General features: G+C 31.8%; 3 protein-coding genes across 3 annotated transcripts; 1 reads left to right on the top strand and 2 right to left on the bottom strand.

Moving 5' to 3' along the window:
• Positions 1-1,846: 1,846 nt before the first annotated feature.
• Positions 1,847-7,361, top strand: LOC123921625 (probable CoA ligase CCL6). The gene is made up of 19 exons (XM_045974254.1): positions 1,847-2,273; positions 2,712-2,775; positions 2,899-2,988; positions 3,061-3,117; positions 3,204-3,252; positions 3,652-3,728; positions 3,859-3,898; positions 3,998-4,092; positions 4,286-4,450; positions 4,731-4,841; positions 4,923-5,010; positions 5,125-5,191; positions 5,269-5,344; positions 5,417-5,534; positions 5,704-5,949; positions 6,112-6,251; positions 6,359-6,541; positions 6,828-6,947; positions 7,132-7,361. The coding sequence occupies exons 1-19, from the start codon at positions 2,122-2,124 to the stop codon at positions 7,177-7,179; spliced, it is 1,986 nt and encodes a 661-aa protein (XP_045830210.1). The 5' UTR covers positions 1,847-2,121; the 3' UTR covers positions 7,180-7,361.
• Positions 7,362-7,462: 101 nt separating this feature from the next.
• LOC123921634 (cold-regulated 413 plasma membrane protein 1-like) lies at positions 7,463-10,032 on the bottom strand. Its single transcript, XM_045974263.1, has 4 exons — positions 9,709-10,032; positions 8,669-8,776; positions 8,470-8,540; positions 7,463-7,886 (listed from the first exon to the last, which is right to left on the bottom strand). The coding sequence occupies exons 1-4, from the start codon at positions 9,897-9,899 to the stop codon at positions 7,630-7,632; spliced, it is 627 nt and encodes a 208-aa protein (XP_045830219.1). The 5' UTR covers positions 9,900-10,032; the 3' UTR covers positions 7,463-7,629.
• An 842-nt stretch (positions 10,033-10,874) lies between these two features.
• On the bottom strand, positions 10,875-13,283 carry LOC123903039 (allene oxide synthase 3-like). Its single transcript, XM_045952899.1, has 2 exons — positions 12,479-13,283; positions 10,875-11,862 (listed from the first exon to the last, which is right to left on the bottom strand). The coding sequence occupies exons 1-2, from the start codon at positions 13,225-13,227 to the stop codon at positions 11,145-11,147; spliced, it is 1,467 nt and encodes a 488-aa protein (XP_045808855.1). The 5' UTR covers positions 13,228-13,283; the 3' UTR covers positions 10,875-11,144.
• Between the last annotated feature and the right edge of the window lie 8,221 nt (positions 13,284-21,504).

Raw genomic sequence — 21,504 nt, forward strand, 5'->3', positions numbered from 1 at the left:
AGAATGCAAAAATAAAAGCAAGAAAATTGTCATGATTAGTTCAACCGATAAATGTCGAGACACTAATATTAGGTTAAACTTTTTTTTATTTTTTATCAAAGAGCTGGGATCGAACCCAAAATCTATATCATACTATATCTAAACTCTTCACCACTAGACTAAACCTAGTGGCTTAGGTTAAACATCTTTATTTCAAATTCAAATAAAAAACTTTATAGTTGTAAGATATGTGTGAATTTTTAATAATGTTTGTTTATGTGAGTTTAGCTCAGTTAATAGAGATGTTGTATTTTATATGCAGGGGCTGAGGCTCGAACCTCAGACACCCCATTTATTCTTTTTCTTTTTGGCTGACTCATTTATCCATTTTAAAGGTGAAACTTCTAGCCGCTAAACTATATAAAAAAAATCACGTTAACATTTTTCTAAAATACTCCTTAAACAAAATAATTTGACAATATCAAATTTTGGTGACATTTATCTGAAACTATTTGTTTCTGCCGGCATTGGCTAAGATTTTCTCTCAAGAAATTAATGCAGCAACTACGTAGGAACTTAATAAATGCGTGTGGACGACACCTACGTAGTAGTACCTTAAAATGACCAATATATTAGCATGAATTATGCAGGATTTAAGGATGTATTATTAGCCAGCCAAGTGGCTTAAGTGCTTAACTTTCACCAATTTGATCATCAAGCATGCATAAAGTTAATTCAAAGCCACTAGTTCAATGATCGTTTAAAAAAAAAGTTTAGTCCAATGATGAGGAGTTTCAGTTATGTGTTCGATTTTCAACTTCGTTATAAATTAAAAAAAAAAAAAAGCTAACTAGTTCAGAGAGGATCTCTTTGGAAAAATTATGGAGATTAAAAAAGTTGATTGTAGTATTACATTTTCTGACAATTGATATTATTTTATAATTTTATATAGATAATGAGTTAATATTTTTCTTAGAGTATTTATTTATTTATTTTTTGAAGAAAAAGAGTATTTATTATGAAATTGGATTATCTCCGACACTTTGTGTCCAACTCTCTTTCCTTTTTTCTAATCTAACGGTTGTTGATCAACAAAGGAAAAAAAAAATAGTGCAGAAAAGTTCGAAAGAGATGAGTGAAAGACAGAAATGAGGACATGAGAGAAAATGCTAGAGAGGATCCTGATCCATTTATTATAGATTTTAGAAAAAAGATTTACTATAATTAGAGCTATTTTATTAAAATATCATATCAAATTATTATAATATGCTAAGATTTGAGAATTCTCCTTGTTGAATAGGTTCTTCAACAAAGATTAGTCATAGGTAAATAACAGTAAAAACTTTGTACTAATAACATTGTAAACAAATAAAATTCAATATTATTCCCGTGAACATAACTCGGATAGTAGGGACATTGCATGTAATATGTACGGACCATGGTTCGAACTTTGGTACTCACTTATTCACTCTAAAAAAAATGAAATTCTAGTCACTAGGCTACTTGACAAAAAAAAACTATTTTTTCATAATAATAATAAGGAGAATGTTAACTTGTGCCCTTAAGGGCACATGTTAAGAAGATAAATGTGGAAAAAATTTAATGAACTTGTAGTGTATTCAATTCTCTAAACATTAAATGTTTTCTATCATTAAATGCTATATTTCTATTTTTAGGTAGCTTAACATGTGCCCTTAGGGCACAAGTTAACATAACCCTAATAATAAAGCAAAACCAAAGTTTATTGACTTTATATTTTGCTTTCATGTTTCAGATTTTGTCTATTGGGATAATGGCAAAGGTAGCTATGCAGCTTCACCAAACTTTTACAACTACTATAAATGCTTAGAGGGAGTTGATCAGTTTCTGAAAAACATGCAAAATCAGAAAGAAAATTAGACACATAAACAGCTGAAAACTTTATTAAAACAGCTTTGAAAAAAACTTATTAAGACAAGCAGCACCAAAAGTAGTCTTACAATTTATTACTCTTGTCTCAACTCAACTACCCTTTACTACTTTTATTACAAGTCACATAGATATAACTGTAACCACACTTGTGACTTCAATCATCACCATTCCCTGCAATTCACAGTTCTGAAACACACACATTCCCTTCATATTCTCCATTTCAGTTTTACAATGTCAGAAGTTTATACTGTTAAGGTTGAGGAAGGAAGGTCTGCTACATCTGATGGAAAGCCATCTGTAGGACCTGTCTATAGATGCATTTATGCCAAAGATGGTCTTTTGGAGTTGCCTTCTGGTTTAGAGTCCCCAGTGGATTTCTTCAGGTTACTATCTACTAATTTGTTTTAGTGTATGTTATGTATCACAGTGAGTATGTCAGAATCATGGTGATCTACCGTGATTTTTCAAAAGCTACACTTTGTAGCTTCTGCAAAATCACGGTGAATCACGGTGATTCTGCGTATTCACCGAGATACTAAACATAGTTGTTATTGATTTTCATCTAATGCGCATATAGCTCAAGTGTTTCATTGAGTTTGTGTAAATGTTTTAAAAACCGGACCAAATCAACTGACTCATCCAGGAATCGACCAGTTCGTCAGTTGGTTTGATCCCAATTACATTATAGTCTGGTTGAATTGCGATGAATATAAGAAGTTAAAAATTTCTGCTATGCTTCTGGCTGAAGAAGAAATGCATGAATATATAGTATTTGGCTTTAGAGCTTTTCTTCATAATAGTTTATATGTTTCCTTTGGCAGGGATTCTGTTAAGAGGAACCCCGACAACCAAATGCTTGGAAGGCGTCAAAAACTCGATTCTAAGGTACCGACTTCATCTTCAATGTATTTTAATTCCACGCATTCTTTGTTATATAGTTTCAAGAGTCCAAAATATTGTTTCTTTTTCTTGTTAAATTGTGAAAACTTTATGAGCTTGAATTTTCAGGCGGGACCTTATTCATGGCTCACATATAAAGAGGTCTATGATGCTTCCATCCAAATGGGATCTGCCATGAAAAGCCGCGGTGTCAATCCTGTGAGTTTTCAGCAGTTCTTTGGGACACAAAATATGAAGTTTATTATCTGACTAATGGTTTTATGTTACTAGGGAGATCGTTGTGGCATATATGGAGCCAACTGTCCTGAATGGATCATTGCAATGGAGGTATAGTACTTTGTATGTAATTGGATCATTGTCTTTGTTAATTATTGTAATAAGACTTGACCTGAATCAGTTTTGCTATTTTGCAGGCTTGCAATAGCTCTGCAGTAACATATGTTCCATTATATGACACTCTTGGTATGTCTTTTCTGCCTTCACGGCCTTGTTTGAATTAAAATCTTAATTAAGCACTTATCATATAATTGCTTATGTATAAGCTAGCTATTAGTAAAAGATAAATAAAGTCAAACTGTATTCATATATAAGCTATGAACTGCTTTCATAAGCTATCTTAAAGAGTTTATAGAAATAAGCTAAAAACAACTTATGAACATGTCATAAGTTGTTTTCATAAGCTCTCACAAAGACACAAAAAATCTCGTAAATACTTATGCCAGTAGATAACCTCAAATAAGTTAATCCAAACAAGACAATGTGATTTCTTTTATAATTTCAAAAATATCCTCTCAAGAAGCTTTGGACAAAAACAAGAGGATAGTTTAATGACTTTAATTAACATTTGTTTATGCCTAACAGGTCCTAATGCGGTGGAGTTTATCATAAACCATGCTGAAGTTTCAATTGCATTTGTACAGGAAAATAAGATTCCATCAGTATGTTCTAGTTCTTTCTTTGAGCTTAATGTTTTCACTATTGATAGATGAAATGTCTTACACATTTAATTGTTCTACTGTTTAATCTTCTTCTGAGATAGAACTAAGCATCTAACATTTGTTTCCGCAGATTTTGTCATGTCTTGATCAGTGTTCTTCAAATCTCAAAAGTAAGTCATGCATTGTTGTCTTATTTACTCTCAGTCCAGATTAAGGTTTGTTTGTTTCTACATTTAATGCTGATCAATCTGTGTTAATTGATGTTGTAGCTATTGTGAGCTTTGGAAATATTTCTGCCACACAAAAGAAGGAAGCCGAGGAATTTGGCACAACCTGCTTCTCCTGGGGAGAGTTTCTCCAGTTGGTAAGATGTTAATTCGTGTTTTTAATTACAGTTACGGTAACACTGCAGATCTTTATATTGCGAGAAAATGCGACTGATGCTGGTGCAGAGACCTCAAAGCCTTTTATATTGTGACTGCATTTGCGGTCCATTGAACATTCTCAGATATTATTTTATAATAACAAGATATCATCTTTTTTCTTTCTTTCTTCAGGGAAGTTTGGATTGGGATCTACCACCAAAAAAGAAGACTGATATTTGCACAATAATGTACACAAGTGGAACAACTGGTGAACCAAAAGGTGTCATTATTAAAAATGAGGCTTTCATGTCTGAAGTGTTATCTATTGACCAAATTATTAGGTTAACAGACAAAGTGGTAAGATAACAATTTATTTGATTGAAACTTCATTCATTTCATCTTATTCTCATGGTTGAAGTGTTATCTAATGACCAATTATGTGATTAAATTAGTAGTAAGAACATTATGGGTAATTTATGATCATTTAAACATTTCATTTTCTGTAACTAATTGTGGAAAATTTTGTCAAAACTCATATCCAAGATTTATACAATGAGTGAAAAATACAGTTAAGTTTTGTATATTTGTGCAACTATATAGTTCTGACAAGAAACATGCAACATTGTAATATTCTTAGGCAGCAGATGACGATGTCTACTTCTCCTTTCTTCCTCTTGCTCATGTGTACGACCAGATAATGGCGACCTATTGCATCTTCAAGGGCTCCTCAATAGGATTTTGGCAAGGCGTAAGACTTTGATTCACAGTTTCCGAGTCCTTTGTTTCAACTCTTAATGTTTCTAATAAATTTTCTCTTTAACTTTTGTAGGATGTTAGGTTCTTAATGGAAGATGTTCATGCACTGAAACCAACTATATTTTGTGGTGTTCCTAGAGTTTTTGACCGTATTTGTGCCGGTAAGACACAAATATATTCTTCTGATGGTTAAAACTACCATATTTAAATACCTTCCTTATACATGTGTAATTATACAATCCAATTAGCACTAACTATATGGTTTTCACATGAAGGTATCAAAAGCAAAGTTTCATCTGCTGGATCACTACAAAGTGCATTATTTCAGTATGCATACAACTAGTATGTTCTACCAGAAAACTCTTTTGAGTGTTTTTGTTATATATTTGTGTGTAAACTAATCCAAAATACATCAACAGTAAGTTAAAATATCTAGAGAAGGGTCTTCCACAGCATAAAGCAGCACCTCTGTTTGATAGGCTTGTGTTTGAAAAGGTCTTATCTTTGTGAGCTCTTTTTGCAAGGTTTGGTTTAATCGCAAATAACAAATATTGGTTTTGTTGCTAGACAAAACAAGCACTAGGTGGACGCGTTCGTATCCTGCTATCAGGAGCTGCGCCTTTGCCTATACATGTGGAGGAGTGTTTGAGAGTTGTTAGTGGATCCACATTATCACAAGGATATGGTATATGAATCTTCTGCTAAACATTGTAGGAGAAATAGTTTTATCCAATAAAAGTTCTACCAATTTGTCATCAAGTTACTATTTTTTATGAGATCATTGCATTGTAGCGGTCACGTGTTTTTGTGCATGTGTACGACATATTAATCTATTATCAACTTTTATGTGACAGGTCTTACTGAAAGCTGTGCTGGGTGTTTCACAGCAATCGGCGATGTGTTTTCTATGATTGGAACAGTTGGAATTCCCATGACAACCATTGAGGCCAGGCTTGAATCTGTACCGGAGATGGGATATGACGCACTTTCCAGTGAACCCCGTGGAGAAATTTGCCTGAGAGGAAATTCTTTGTTTTCTGGTTATCACAAGCGACAAGATCTTACTGAAGAGGTTATGGTTGATGGTTGGTTTCATACAGGTATATTTGATCCATTCCTAGTAACTGATGCACATATCAAACCTAGTTTAAGAGCTTTTGTTAAAGTCTCTTCACATTTTCCTTTATTTGTTTTTGCTTATTCAAGTTGCTACATTGTCTCTAAATGCAATATGTTTAGATAAGATTTGAAAATCATTGTAGGCGATATCGGAGAATGGCAACCAAATGGAGCCATGAAAATTATTGATAGGAAAAAGAATATCTTTAAATTGTCTCAAGGAGAATACATTGCTGTAGAGAATATCGAAAGCAAGTATCTGCAATGCCCTCTTATAACATCGGTATGTATGCTTCCGCATCATTCAAAAACATTCTGTAAAACTAGCGAAGCAAGAGTTATATTGCATTTACAATAATAACAGATAGAAACATTTCTTTGTGTATTCAGATTTGGGTATATGGAAACAGTTTTGAGTCATTCTTAGTGGCTGTGGTGGTTCCTGAAAGAAAGGCTCTTGAGGATTGGGCAGTAGAGCACAATTTTACTGGTGATTTTAAATCTTTATGTGAAAATCTAAAGGCTAGAACATACATTTTGGATGAGCTCAAAAGCACTGGTCAGAAACTCCAAGTATGTATTCTTATCTTATCTTATGCTACTAATTTCTGACTATGAAGCACGGACACTCCTTGGAGTAGGTGTATCCCGATATCAGACACGCGTCAGTGTGCGAAACTGGCACTTATGATTACATTAAATTATGTCATTTTCTAAAAAAATTATTGGTGTTGATGTGCCAGTGTTAGTGTCGTGCCCAGTATACATGTTTATGTCCGTGCTTTATAGATTTCTGATATTATGATATACTATACTGAATGTGTTTGCTACATGTTTGACATGAATGAAACTCTCTCAGCTTAAAGGATTTGAGCTGCTGAAAGCTATTTATCTGGATCCTACTCCTTTTGACATAGAGAGAGATCTAGTAACTCCAACATTTAAATTGAAGAGACCTCAGTTACTGAAATACTACAAGGTTTGTGGCATGTATTTTTTTTTTTTGGGTACATTGTGGCATGTATTTTGATCAATATTTCATAATTATTAACTTTCTATTGCACAATTTATGCTATGATATAAAGCCTTTAGTGTTTTTATTTATTTTCAGTATCAAATTATACTATTGTGATAAAAATTTATGCTATAACATTGCTTTGCAGGATCAGATTGATGAACTATACAAGGAAGCAAAGCGAACAATGGCATGAACCATGTGATGCAAAATCTGTTTGGTTTTCTGTATATTTGATTGTATTAACTAAAGTGATGATAATCTATAAAAATAGTAGTATCCGCATATGTTAAAACCGCAACTCCGAATGTAATTCTTGCCAGAATATTTACTTAATAGTTATATTTCAAAATTATGAAATGTTAGTATTTTCTCCAACTTGGTTAACCAAATTATGATTTCCAAGTACAATATACAATTTGTGAATACACAAGAAGATACGAAAATACAGCAACGCTAATCATTTTTTTAAGGATTAATGAAATTAAAAGTCTTCAAATAATATTTCACTTCACATTTATACAGACACAAACTATAGGGACATGTATAAGTCCCTAGATATCAGTTTCGATCAAATGAATGTCAAAGAAGCCAAATTGTTACACTTATATCAATCAAATACAAAATTTTCACTCTATGTCTATGCCTATGTAGTAATGTAGACAACCAATGTCCAGATAGGAAAGACTAACAGAAGAATTATTCCAACTGTGTTTGATATGCCGTGAGCTTTTGTGAAGGAATCTCTAAAACCACCAGATGCCCGAATATGTTCTTGCAGCAAATAACATGCAATGATAAGGCATACTACCACCCCAACGGCGTTGCTTCTACAGGTGTTGGCAAACAGATTGGGGGCAACAACAATAAGAAGAATCAAAGCAGCAGGCAATTCTAGCCAATCTGTGATAACCGTGACAAAAGATTAGAATTTCGTGGAAAATGTTTCGTAGCACTCTTTATTTTTCCCATTTTTCAAGTTCTAGGTTGTTCTTAATAGACTAGGGGAACACGAGACATGTATCCTCATCCTCCAACAATCATAATTTAACCATAAGTAACCTCCCTTGTACAGAACAACACAGATACTAGTTGAGCTAAGCTCAACCTGTTCTTATAGTACTTAGTTTTAAGTTAAGGTATCTATATCATAATATAAGCTGATATCTATCTTTTTTTATATGCAAATGCTAGTGGTTAGTTTGTTGGGGCGAGGGGGATATTGTTAGCAGGGATAGAACCCTAGACCTAATCTGTAATACTCTTTCAGCGTTCCAACCTATGCCATTGAGCTACACCTTCGGTGACAAGCTGACATGTGACATCTATCTATATAACTTTGAGGTGAGGTGATGTGGGACAGTTTGAACTGAGAAGTGTATATATATATACAACAACAATGAGAGCAAATATGTTGACAACATACAATTATAATATGCATCTAATAAAAAAGAGCAAGATTACTATCTTTGAAATTGTATCATACCAGGGAAGTGCCTTGGAGCGAAAAGTCGTAATACTACAGCAATGAGAGCGATCCATTTCCCAATCTCTTCCCTGTGAAGCGAGGAAAATAAGTAGATGATACCAAAATAAAAAAAAAAAAAAACACAAAATTTGGTGTTGGAGAAAAATGAAGGGTGGGAAGTTGATAACAATAATGCATGAAAAGCTGCAGTCTTCACCTGAAGATGGCGAAAATCCATGAAGGCGCGCTGAAGAAAATGTACGGAATGAGTAGTGATGTGAAAATGTTGGTCTTCCAGTTTGTTCGATCTAAAATCAACAAATAACTGCAGTGCATAAATAAAAATTTACCATCAATAACATAAAACTCCCTCTTGAGCATAACAGTTTGCTCCAACTTGACTCAAATTGAAGTGTGTTGACTATGGCTCATATTCACTAATCACTAATATGTAGACAGACACTTGAGCATAGCATAGCTAAAACACAACAAGCTTTGTGGCACAGTTCAGGGCTCACGGGTACAATTCAAGGGTAAACTTGTAATCTAGATTGTAGTATTTAATCACAATTTTGCGCTCTTTAACCTTAAGCATTTTAAAATAAAAAACTACAACAATCACTCTCACTTTGTGCTCTTTGACCTAATTCCCTGATCAAAGCGTGTTCGACAAAACAATATAAGAAGTTGCTTATCAACATTAGATATGAGCACAATGTAGCACCGACACTTCAGGTTGAAGACATGTCCAACAGTCGTAGGTCTCTCACATTTGTGTTTACATTCAATCACATCCATTTTCTGAAACTATTACTAGTGCCTACGCGTCAGTGTCATGTTTGAGTGTCCGATAGTCGTACCACGGTGATACACATAGTTCTAAATTGCGGTCAGCAACTGCAATTGTGACCGCATTATAATGGATTTTGAGATCATCACAACAGCATCACATCTGTAAATTGTGATTGTATTTTTTGCAATATTCACATCGTAATTGTAACTGCAACCGCACATGTAATTACATTCAATGAATTCCACTTCCACTTCCACTTTCTTAAATACTCCCTATGTTCCCTATCATAAACAAAATTTCACTTTTGACCGGATACATCAGTTATCCAATGAACCTAAAAAGTGAAATTTTGCTTATAATAAGGAACAGAAGAAGTAATTATCAGTCACTTGAGAAATTACAACTAAAAATTAAACAAAAGAATGAAATTTAGAGGTAGATTAGTGATTACTAGTATTACATACATAGCAGCAATGGAAGCAATGATTTGGAGGACGGAGATTCCAAAATCTGAGACCCCAATAATGATGATGATATGGTGAGCGAGGTTATTAACAGCCACAGCAATGTCACTAAGATCAGAGGTAATCAATTGTGCTGCAGCTTTCTCTTCAAAATCTGTTTTCATTGCCAAGTAGCTCTTCGTTTTCCACATTTTTTCTTAGCAAACTCAGCACTTCAATGGCAGAGATGAAAATTGTGTTGTGTTGTGACAGGAACAGGTGGAAATCACAACACAGAGGCAAAGATCTAGTGTTTTGTTGTGTACTGTGTGAACTCATAGGAATGTGATTCTTTGCTAATGAGGAATTGCCACGTGGAAGTGTTAGATTATGTGATGGACGTTAGATATGCACGTTGGTTGTTCCACCACAATTTTTGTCTTGATAGCTTCTCTTTTGTGCCTCTTCATGATCCTCCCTCGAAAATTCAATTTTGTGCTTGGAAAAAATTTTGTAATGCAGAAATCAAAGTTTTTCTAATTCAAATTCAAGAAAAATTTAAAAAATAAAAACCAAATTTTCTCATTTTAAGAGAGTTATAACTCACGACCCAACTTATACACAAAGTCCTATGGGTCCGAATAAAGAGAACGATTTGTGTAGTCATAATATTTTGGACATAATATTTGAGCACATTTACATATTTGAAAAATAGGTTGAAGAATGCTTACATTAGGACTAGAGGAAGTAATATTTTGTTACCTCAAATACATTAGATTCTCAATTAATCTAAAAACTAGATTTTCTCTCAAGTGCTGGTTGAAGCAATTCGTACCAAGAAGCATGCAACTCAGAGTTTCTTTCAATCGTTAATGATATTATTCTTGTTGTGTTATTTTGTGCAAACTTTGAAGTTAAATTTATTAAAAGATAAGTGAATTTGGTTGCTCATACGCTAGCTAGGGCGGCCAAATCTTGAATTAGTTTTCATATATTTGAGATTATTCCTTCATGTATTGAACTTTTGGTGATTAATAAAATGTATTAAGTTTGTTTCATTAAAAAAAAACTAGATTTTCTCTTATATTTAGCCCGAGGAAGTAATATTTTATTTATGTGTAATTCATTCAATGAAAATACTTTCAATACACAAGTAATTAATATATTTTTATTTATTTTCTAATAAATTTCAATTAATATATTTTTATTTATTTTTTAATAAAATTCAATATGTATGTCGTAAATTACAAATTATTAAACAAACTTTTACAAAATGACATCGACCATTTTACAAGTGTTTATGGTAGGATTTGAACAATATATTTGAGGCAAATAAAGTTAAACTCTTACCACCAAACTAACACCTTAAGAATAGAAGTTACAAAAACAACAATCCAAAAAAAGAGAAGGGAGAAGAAATACAAAACAATGACATTAAATACAATGCAAAAGCAAATTTAGAGAGTAGAAGCCTTGGTGAGAGAGGTAATGGTAATAGAAACACCAACAGCAGCAGCTTTAGTCTCAAAAGTAAAAGTATCATAGCGCAAGAAAAACTCCACCAAAAACAATCTACACAAAAGCACAACAAGATTTTTCCCAGGACATTGTTTATTATCCACACTAGGGTTCTCCGTTTCTCTCCCATTTGACCATAAAACATATTTCAACAACTTCTCACCTTCTCCAATAAACCTCTTTGGAACGAAAACCTCGGGATCATCGAAAATCCTAGGATCCTTAGTAGCAAAAGGTTGGTATCCGAATATCGTCTCACCCTTTTTTATTTCAAAACTTGCATCATGACTCTTCACAATCAAATCTTCTCTTGCCTTTGCATATTGATAAGGTACGATGGGCTCTATTCGCATTGCTTCATAAATAACGGATTTTACTAACGACATTTTTTCCAATGACTGAATTGTTACTCCGCCTTCTTGTTTTACAATGGTTCTTATCTCGTTTGCGAGTTCTTTGTGTAGCTCTTCACCGGATAAACCTATCCATTTGAAGAGTGTTGGAAATTGATTCTTTAATCCGGCATATCCATTAAAGCCGGCTATGAAAATGAGATTGTGACATGCTTCACTTCTTTTCAACCCTACTTTTTCGGCTTCGTCTAAAATTGTTACAGCAGAAGAAGAAAATGCTTCGTAGAGCTTCTTGTAAGAGGACCTGGCCAAACAAGTTTGTTAACACGGATACAAGAGATTCGTAAAACCAACAATTATCAACATTTTTAAAGAAACGTTTTGCATCTAGTTATCCATAATTATGTATTATTTTCATTATTTTTAAAATGCACCATACTTTAACTAACATTTTATCTTATCTTAATCACAATGATTAAATTTTAAGATATTCACTTTTTTCGTATTAACAAGTTAAAATAAACATACATTTTTTAATCAAGATATAATATATTTTCATTGGTCCTATAAGTTTAATTCAGTTAACAGAAATATTGCATTATATATGCAGAGGGCTGAGGTTCGAACCTCAGTCATCTCATTTATCCACCTTATGATATTGACAAAAAAAAGTTTATTTTCATTTAGTTAAAAAACCTCTTAAAGAGAATCTTAAGAAAAATAAAATTGAATATTTATTATCGTTAATTACAATGATTAAATTTTAAGATACTCACTTTTTCGTATTAACAAGTTAAAATAAACATACGGTTTTTAATCAAAATAGAATATATTTTCGTTGAGTAAAAAAAACCCATAAAGAGAATCTTAAGAAAAAGAAAATTTCTCATTAAAATTATATGCTTAAGACATAATTTTACCTTGTTAAACAAGCTGGAATGGGAACTGTACGAAGCAATAGATCTTCAAGATAATTGAAAATCTTAGGAGGTTTTAATGTTTCAATTGGAGCAATTTGAAAGAGAATCCATGTGTCCAACATTTTAGGACCTTGAGAACCAAGGTTAGTTTCAGAAGGATACTTATTATCACAAAAGAGACTAAACAAGAAATTAAAAGAAGCCTCACTAAAAATAGTGTTAAAATCAGCTTTACCACTTTTTTCAGAAAGTTCATCTTCAATCTTATTAAAAGAATCAGAAAGTATACTCTTAAAAAGAGGGATAACATTGTCTTTTCTCAACAAAAGAGCATTAAGCAAGAGACCTTTTATAAGAGCATGGTTTGGTTCAGTTGTGTCTAATTGAGATAAGATACGGTAGCCGCCGGTGAAATTTGTCGATGGCATGAAGGTACCGTCAAAGACGTTGTGTTTCTCGACTTTTTTATTGTCGAAGAGGATCGGGAAGGATGCGGCGTCTAAGAGAGCTATGACTCTAGGGTTTGAGGCAATGAATGGACCTGGTGGCATGTTGGTTCTAAAGACTGTTGAATTGTATTTTTGAATTCTTGTTGAGAAGAATTTGTCTCTACCTTGGTTGTAGAAATAGTCGTGTCGGTCGAAAATCGGTCCGATGAAGGGGAGGCCATAGCTGCCTGGGATTTGTTTTAGTGGGAGGTCTTGCTGGTGGTTGTTGGTGGTTTTGGAAGATTGTTCTAAAGATGTCATTGTTAATGAAATTCTTGGTATTTTGATTGGTTAATTTGTTTGGTTATAGTTTATGGCATAATTGTTGTTTCTTTATATAGAGTTGTCCTTAGTACTAGTAGTAATTTTATTTCAAAATAAAAAATAGTAGTGACAACTGACAAGTGCCCTTATGGACCCGACTCTTAATATAAAGGTTGAAAAAATAGGCATATATGAAGTTCTGGATATCCACTACCTCTTGATATAATTTGTCTTGTGTGGATATCTCACCAGAAGAAATCAGTGTTGATATCCACCCTTCAATTATTTCTTTTTGTTATGATATTGAACACTTGAAAAAAATAATTAATGGTTAATGAGAGATAAATATTAATAGAGACCATCACTTTCCAAATAATTTAGAGTATTCATCCAATAATAAGAAGTAAAAGTTGATCCAGAGCTGCTACAGGATCATTTCGTTCAGTTCATATATTGTTCGGGTGGGTTACAAGCTCGCCGATCTTTCTTACAGCTTGTCTGGCTGTGTTGCATTTCAGTTATATGGCATGAGCGGAATAATAGAATTTTCAAGGCAGCAGAATTTACAGTTCAACAAATGTTTGATAAAGTTAAATTATATACGTTTTGGTGGCTGAAAGCCCATAATGTGCATCTAGGTGTAAACACCCACATGTGATGGTCGAGTCCGTTTGTCTGTTTAAGTATCGATTAATTTAATATGCTCTTGAATTTTGTAAAACTTTGTGGCTCTTTCTGGCACACCTTATGCTAGACAGGACTCTCTTTTGGTGTTAATATATTTCATTTTTACTTGTTAAAAAAAAAATTAATTAAAAGTTAATTGTGATATCACATGTAAATCTATTTATAATTTTATATGACTTATTATCTCATTGATTGTTGAGTAGATATTCATCATTAAGGATAGTGTAAGTCTCACCTTTGCAACCGCATTCATAAATATACCAGGACATGGTTTGCTAAGTTTTTTTAAAATCAGGACATGATACATTCAAGATGTGTTAATAAAAAAAATTTAATAAAATTTCCAATTGTTCCTTTTAAATTTTCTGTTTTCAATTTTAATTCCTCCTTTTTCCAAAAGTTCACATAGCATGTTCCATATGGCTATTTTTATAACATGTCAATATTAAAACTTTAAAATATCATGATTACTTTAATAATTTAATTATTTTATCTTTTATTTGAAGTTATAGATAACATAAGATAATATAGATTAAAAGTAAAATAGTTAAATTATCAAACTAATTAATGATATTTTAAGGTCTTATCAATGACATGCTATAAAAAAAAATCAGTTGGAACATGTGACATAAACTTTTATAAAAAAATAGAGACTAAAATTGAAAACAAATTTTTTTTAGAATTAATGTTTGAAAAAGTACTTGAAACAAATATACATCTACTTAAGCTAAATAGTCAAAAGTTAAATTTCTGACTCCTCTTACATATAGAAATATTTGATTGGATTATTGTGAAAAATTAACCATTAGAGAGTATAAAATAACTTTAGAAATTTCTTACCACATAACATAATATATTGAAAAAATATGCATTCATATAAAATTATAAACATCACAATTTATAAAAATTAATACCTAATACCTATAATTAAAACACAAAGTATAAAATTTTGGTATAAATTATAATCTACTTTCATCCTTATTATAAAATTTTGGTATTAAATTATAATCTACTTTGATAGAGTATTTGCAGAGGATTTAATGGTCCTATATAGATAAGTGAGTATATGGTTTCATTTTATGCATGTGTTGTCATTATGTGCAGTAGAAGTTACTAATACAGACAGAGCACGAGGCTGTGTACCTGTGGATGGCCTGACGTACGTTCATATGAATTCAATTACCGGTCACTTTCAAATATCTTTAAATAGATACTTTTTTTCAATGAATTTTAACTTATTATTACTATAATATTAAGATTGGCCAATGAAATAATTTTCCCGTTTAAATCATGTCTAAGTAATTAAATTAAGAGAAATTAACGTTTTCTTTAGTATTGGTTTCATCGGAGGCTATAGGCTAGTGGTGTGTTTTTTGTTTAGTGGTGTTTTTCTTTACGTTTCTATTTTTGGTTCTTGTTTATCTGCTTGTTGGAGTAATTAATTAAGCAATTGTGTTTGGTAACTTGCTTGAGCAGATGTGTTGTATAAATAATTTCCTAATTCTATATGGCTCGGTCAGTCTTGTGCTTTGGAAAAGACTTTTATCAATTATTTATTTTGCCTAATATTGGCCGGTTGAATCTTTTAGTTGCTGCGATGCACATTGCAGTTGTTACGGTGTGAAATAATATTAAATTTTCACAAAACTATATATCAAGTGACATAGAGTCTCAATTTGTCATGTAAATTAATATTGAAGGGGAGATGTTTGAAATACACAATTGAAAATTTTCATTAGATATATAATGTAAATTCGGGTTCATAAATTTTAACATTTTATATGATAATTTGAGTGAATATAATTGAAACTGTCTGATGCAGCTATGATATAACTATTCCCGTAAGTAAATTAAAATCACAGAGCAAATGCAAAATGTGATGCTCTTAGATTTATAGAAACTACTATGTCAATTGTGGTTGTAATCGTTTTTTTTTTTAATGATAAATATATATAAAATAAACAGTTACAATACATCAAACATAAAAAATAGAAAAGAGAAAAAAGAGCATTTCGAAGTACTCAGAGAGTACTAACAATCGAAACACCAAAAAATCGGCTACAGCCAAAATGAAACAACCACCCACCATACGTGACTATCAAACCTGCACCACAAATATCTGATCATAGAGAGAATAAGAAAGAAGTGAAGAAAGATAGGATCAGGGCATCAGGTCACTCATCAACCAAAGGCAACTACAACACCCACCCCCGCCAACTTCTATCGACTCTAACATTAGACAGGTTGTACTTCCCACTTGTAAAAGGCCGCAATGGTGGTTGTTGCCTGCTATTTGAAACCATATTATTGGGAAGTATCTTATAAAAATCTATATTTTGGAGTATTTGACTTCATATTATGCACGTGCTATCATTATGTGGTAGAGGATACTACTACAAAGCACGACATTGGATTACCCACGTACCGATGAGATGAGGATTACCGGTCACTTTCAATTATCTTTCTTTTTTTTCTGGTAATAAAACGGGGCAATTACCACTTACCAGTCACTTTCTCAAATAGATTTTTTTTTTTTTCAATGAATTTAAATTTATTAATATATAAATATAATTGACAAATGAAATAACTTTCCCGTTTAAGTCATATCTCTAATTAATTATAGGGTCATGTTAACTTGTGCCCTAAGGGCACATGTTAAACTACCTAAAAATAGAAATATAGCATTTAATGATACAAAGAATTTAATGTTTAGATAATTGAATACACCACAAGTTCAATAAATTTTTTCCACATTTATCTTCTTAACATGTGCCCTTAAGGGCACAAGTTAACATTCTCCTTAATTATATTAAGGTTATTCAAAATAAATTAACCATGTTAAGAGAAAATAGCGTTTTGTTCCTAGTAGTTGTTGTTGTTTTTTCTTCCTTTGGAGTGTTTGTTGTTCTTTAGTATTGGCTTCATTGGAGGATGTATATAGACTAGTAGTGGTGCGTTTTTTATTTAGTGATGTTTTTCTTTACGTTTCTATTTTTGGTTGTTATATACTCTGTTTTGGAGTAATTAAGCATAATTAATTGTATCGGCCGGGTAGCTTGCATGAGTAATGTGTTGTAATTTCCTAATTCTATATGAGCACGTCTTTTGCTTGGAACAGTCTTTTGTCAATAATTATTTTGCCTAATAGTGGTTGGTCGAGTCTTTTAGGGCATGCATGTGTGCTGACTCAAAGATAATTTTTGGAAAAATACAATAAAATAAATAAAATTAAGTAAGCTTCCTTAGTTTGTGTATGGTCAAAATAAAAAATTATGTATAGTTACGAGATAAGATAAGGGGTTGAGTATTGTAATAACCATGTTGAAATTCCCGTAAGAAAACGAAAGACATGTTCAAATGGAATAATATTCATTGCAATTTGCAGGCCGGTTGAATATTCATTTACAATTAGGTAGGTGAAAATTTGTTAATTAATATAATCGTGGAAGAATGATATATGCGCTATTGTCGGTGCTTATGGATCCGAATCTGGGTGATCTAATTCATGACTAGGATGAGCTTAGGTGAAATTAAGTGAGGTCCGAACCAACTGATATTGAAAAACCAACCGATGAGTTGTGGTTAGCGGTGAAATGCCACTCGAACCTAGAGCTAGCTTGTTCTCCCCAAAATGCGTTGAGGCGCAGCAGTTGACTGAACATCTAGGGGTAACTCACTGTTTCGGCGCGGGTCGCGAGAACGGTACCAAATCGAGTGTGTACATTGTCATAATGGATGATGCTAATTAGGGCGGAGGAGCTTGTGGGCTGGGCAGGGCCATGGGCCGCCCGAGAAAATAAAGAATTTTTTTTATATACTGAGAAATGACAAATATACCCCTGCTTACCTTTGTTTTTTCCCTCCCATATCCAACTTGTCCAACACACACACGCAAACACAGAGAGAGAAAGACACAAACACAGAAACAAAGTACGACGGACACACAAACAACTAAACAAGCGACCTAACACCACCGCGATTGCACCACCATCGATCATGGACCATTCGATTTTCATTCTAGACCGTAAAAAAAATTAATTTATAAAAATCGAATGGTCCACGATCAATTATTAGTCACACATCCTTAATATATTAAAACAGCATACACATCTTACCCAATTAGCGCCTAATATGCAACATATCCCGCCTAAACCCTTTTCCTAATAATAATTGTCACTTGCAAATTAATTATCCCCACCCAAACCATTCAGTTTCCCACTCCAACAAAAACACTTCAATTATCTCTCTCACAAGTAAATGCAGCTTTTACTATTCCACATCTCTTCTTCCTATCTCTCTCTTTTTTTTTTTTTTATAACTTCTTCCTCTCTTATTCTTACTATATTCTACCCTTCATTTTGAACCCAAGCTGCATTTCTCTTTTATAGATATTTTTAGATGGTCATGTGACTAAAAAATTTTATTTTGGTCATAAAAAGATAAATAAGTATTTGAAAAATTAATTAATTAATTTTTAATTTTTAATTTTTAATTTTTAAATTATTAAATGATATACTCCCTCCATCCTAAAATATAAGCAAAATTGAGTCAAAGAAACTTGATGTATTTGGTTAAAGCTTTCGACCAAATACATTCACTTTTGTTGACTAAGTTTTACTTATATTTTGGGACAGAATTAGTAATAGATTTTGTGAGACTGATCAAAAGGAAATTTTTTTGCCACATGACCATTTGAGAATATATTGTGTCTCTTATCTTCTATTGAACTTTCACTGCATTTTCATTTTTACGATTTATAGGCTGAATGTGCTACTCAAAGATTAAAAAGAAGTATTTGACTCAAAAATTAAAAAAAAGTATTTGACTCAAAAATTGAAAAGAAGTATGTTTTCGAGATTAATTAGCAAAACCCCAAATTACATGTATATGATATATCATTTCTTCATTTTTTTTTCATTCTTCTTTTCTGTGCTTAATAATGTATATGGTGCTTAGAATGATTTTTTTAATGACAAATATATTATTATTATTATTATTAATAATAATAATCGGTCTTTGCACAAGACGAATAGATATCGGGAAAAACGGAACTACAAAACAAATGTGTCGTGTATAAGCGGAACACCAATGAATAAAGCCAAAACCAGATACCACCTAATATAAGTTCACTTCTAATTATCTCAATCTTAGAGAACACTCATCAGCCTCCAAACCAGCAAGACGCCCATCAACCCGACCCATAAAGCTGTCACTAGACTCTAACTCCCAATCTAAAATCAAAAGTGACTGACTCATAAAGGTGCTTAGAATGATTTTATTGTTCTTTATTTACTTTTTGTTTTTTTTTGTATTCCTAAACGTTGATGGTGTTTTTTTATATCATATTTGTTATTGCGATTTTAATCTAATCATCCCATTGTTTTTTATCAACATCCCATTAAAAGGGGTTAAATTATTCTTTTTTGGGTAGAAAGGGGTTAAATTATTCTATTGGGGTTTTTGTTATGAAGTAGATGTTTGATATTATTATTTTTCTATGGTGAAGATGAGATCTGGAAAGAAAAAAAAACCTTTCCTTTGTTTTTTCTTTTTTTTGGAAAATGATTTGCCACGTCATCACAATGTCAACAAGTAGATCACTTTTTACCAATTTTTTATCTATTGTGTTTTTAAAAGAACATATTTGTTGTTTTTATACATCAACACACAGATGAAGAAATGTTATTTTATGGACAACATCGCTATGTTCATTGCAATTTCATGTTTTTCAATCGTTAACAGTGTTATAAAGAATGATATGTTGTCGAGTGGAGAATGGTGTATGTATTGGTGTAAGTCAAGTATAATTTTTAATTTAGTTTTATATGCATAGAGTCCTATTCAATATTTTTTTACATAATTATTATATATTATTACTGTAATTTTTATTAAATATATGGCTAATTTTTAAATTTTTTATTCATTGCTAGCAACATCTCTATTTAATTTTAGGTACAAGTAAAATTCAAAATAAGGAACTCAAAAGTCGTCCCCAAGAATTTTGATTATGTTAAACCAAGCATAATAAAATTTATCCATCACTTCCACAAATTAGTTAACACTCTTTTTTCTATTTAATTTCATTTATAGAATAACAAATTTAGTCAAAAAATTATTTTTATTTATTTATTTATAAAAATAATAAAAAGTTCAAATTGATGAAATGTCAATGAAAAGTCGTAAGTCACAAACTATTTTTATTTTATCACATGATAAACAAAAGTCAAAGTCACCATTTCTCATACGTCTTAGTTTAACATTTCTCATGAGCAATATTTTCACCAAGTATAAGTATGTATGACCCCCAACTCTTATTGAAAATAAATAAATAACGGAAAATTAAAAATAAAAAAGCAAAGTGACTTGTGATTAAAATTGCAACTCATATAAAGAAAACTAAGATCTTATACGATTACACTATTAAAATAAAATATGATACATCCTTTCAATAAAAAATCGAGAAGAAACAATAGACTAATAAAGTTGGGATATGATACATCCTTTCAATAAAAAAATCGAGAAGAAACAAGACTAATAAAGTCGGGATAAAATTCGACCAAGTGAGTAATTCAGAAGAAACTTCAAGAGAACGAGAGGAGAATAAGTAGATAAGTTATTTGGCATCTTAAATTGCATAGAAGGGAGTAAACAGTTACGTTGCTATTTGATAGGTAATTTTCGGAAGATGAGATCACGTGATATACAAAGTCAAAGTAACCATTTCTCATTTCTCATATTTCTTAGTTCAACATTTCTCAGGAGTAATATTTTCACCAAGTATATAAGTATGTATGACCACCAACTCTTATTGAAAATAAATAAATAAGGGATACATTAAAAATAAAAAATAAAAGTGACTTTTGACTGAAATTGCAACTCATATAAAGAAAATTAAGATCTTATACGATTATACTATTAAAATAAAATATGATACATCCTTTCAATAAAAAATATTTTAATTCTGAACAACTTTTTTTGTTTTTACACATATATAATATTGAATATAATCATAATGTAAAAGTTTCTATCATTTAACTATGCATTTTAATCGAATGTGTGATTACACTTATTATAATTATTATTTTTCATTTATAAAAATATTTTAATTATGTATTTTAATCGAACTCGTGCGGGTTTACCCCTAGTTATTCAAATATCTTTAACGATGTATGATGTTTAGTAACGTCACTTTTTGTTTGGGTATTTGACAATGTAGGTACTACTTTGGGCCACATATACCTTCATTGTAGAGGGCTATTGTTTGTACACAGAAAGAACATTTTTATACTCGCTAATCTCGAAAATTTCTTATCCCACCTACTCACTTTCTCACCCACCCCCTGAAAATTCCATTTTTTCCCTTATCTCTATTTATAAGAATATTTAGCAATTTTTTGCTTATATTAAGGAAAAAAATTATACCGTAATTGTATACAATTTGTATAGAAGACAACTATTTGCACAACAAAAAAGGTCAATATGCTGACATATAGAGCTGTGAAAATGGGCTAGTTCAAATAAGCGTAGGTCAGCCTGCCAAGCCCACTAAAATATATGGTCTAAACTTATTGAACCTAAATTATTTTA

Source organism: Trifolium pratense, linkage group LG1 (genome assembly GCF_020283565.1).
Source record: "Trifolium pratense cultivar HEN17-A07 linkage group LG1, ARS_RC_1.1, whole genome shotgun sequence".
NCBI classification, from domain to species: domain Eukaryota; kingdom Viridiplantae; phylum Streptophyta; class Magnoliopsida; order Fabales; family Fabaceae; genus Trifolium; species Trifolium pratense.

Coding starts and splice junctions, on each gene's coding strand:
- LOC123903039 (XM_045952899.1), bottom strand. CDS start 13,227: ATGACATCTTTAGAACAATCTTCCAAAACCACCAACAACCACCAGCAA. Junction 11,863..12,478: donor ATTCCAGCTTGTTTAACAAG/GTAAAATTATGT, acceptor TTGTTTGGCCAG/GTCCTCTTACAAGAAGCTCT.
- LOC123921634 (XM_045974263.1), bottom strand. CDS start 9,899: ATGTGGAAAACGAAGAGCTACTTGGCAATGAAAACAGATTTTGAAGAG. Junction 8,777..9,708: donor ATTGCTTCCATTGCTGCTAT/GTATGTAATACT, acceptor TATGCACTGCAG/TTATTTGTTGATTTTAGATC. Junction 7,887..8,469: donor CGCTCCAAGGCACTTCCCTG/GTATGATACAAT, acceptor CGGTTATCACAG/ATTGGCTAGAATTGCCTGCT.
- LOC123921625 (XM_045974254.1), top strand. CDS start 2,122: ATGTCAGAAGTTTATACTGTTAAGGTTGAGGAAGGAAGGTCTGCTACA. Junction 3,899..3,997: donor GTGTTCTTCAAATCTCAAAA/GTAAGTCATGCA, acceptor TTGATGTTGTAG/CTATTGTGAGCTTTGGAAAT. Junction 6,542..6,827: donor GCACTGGTCAGAAACTCCAA/GTATGTATTCTT, acceptor AAACTCTCTCAG/CTTAAAGGATTTGAGCTGCT.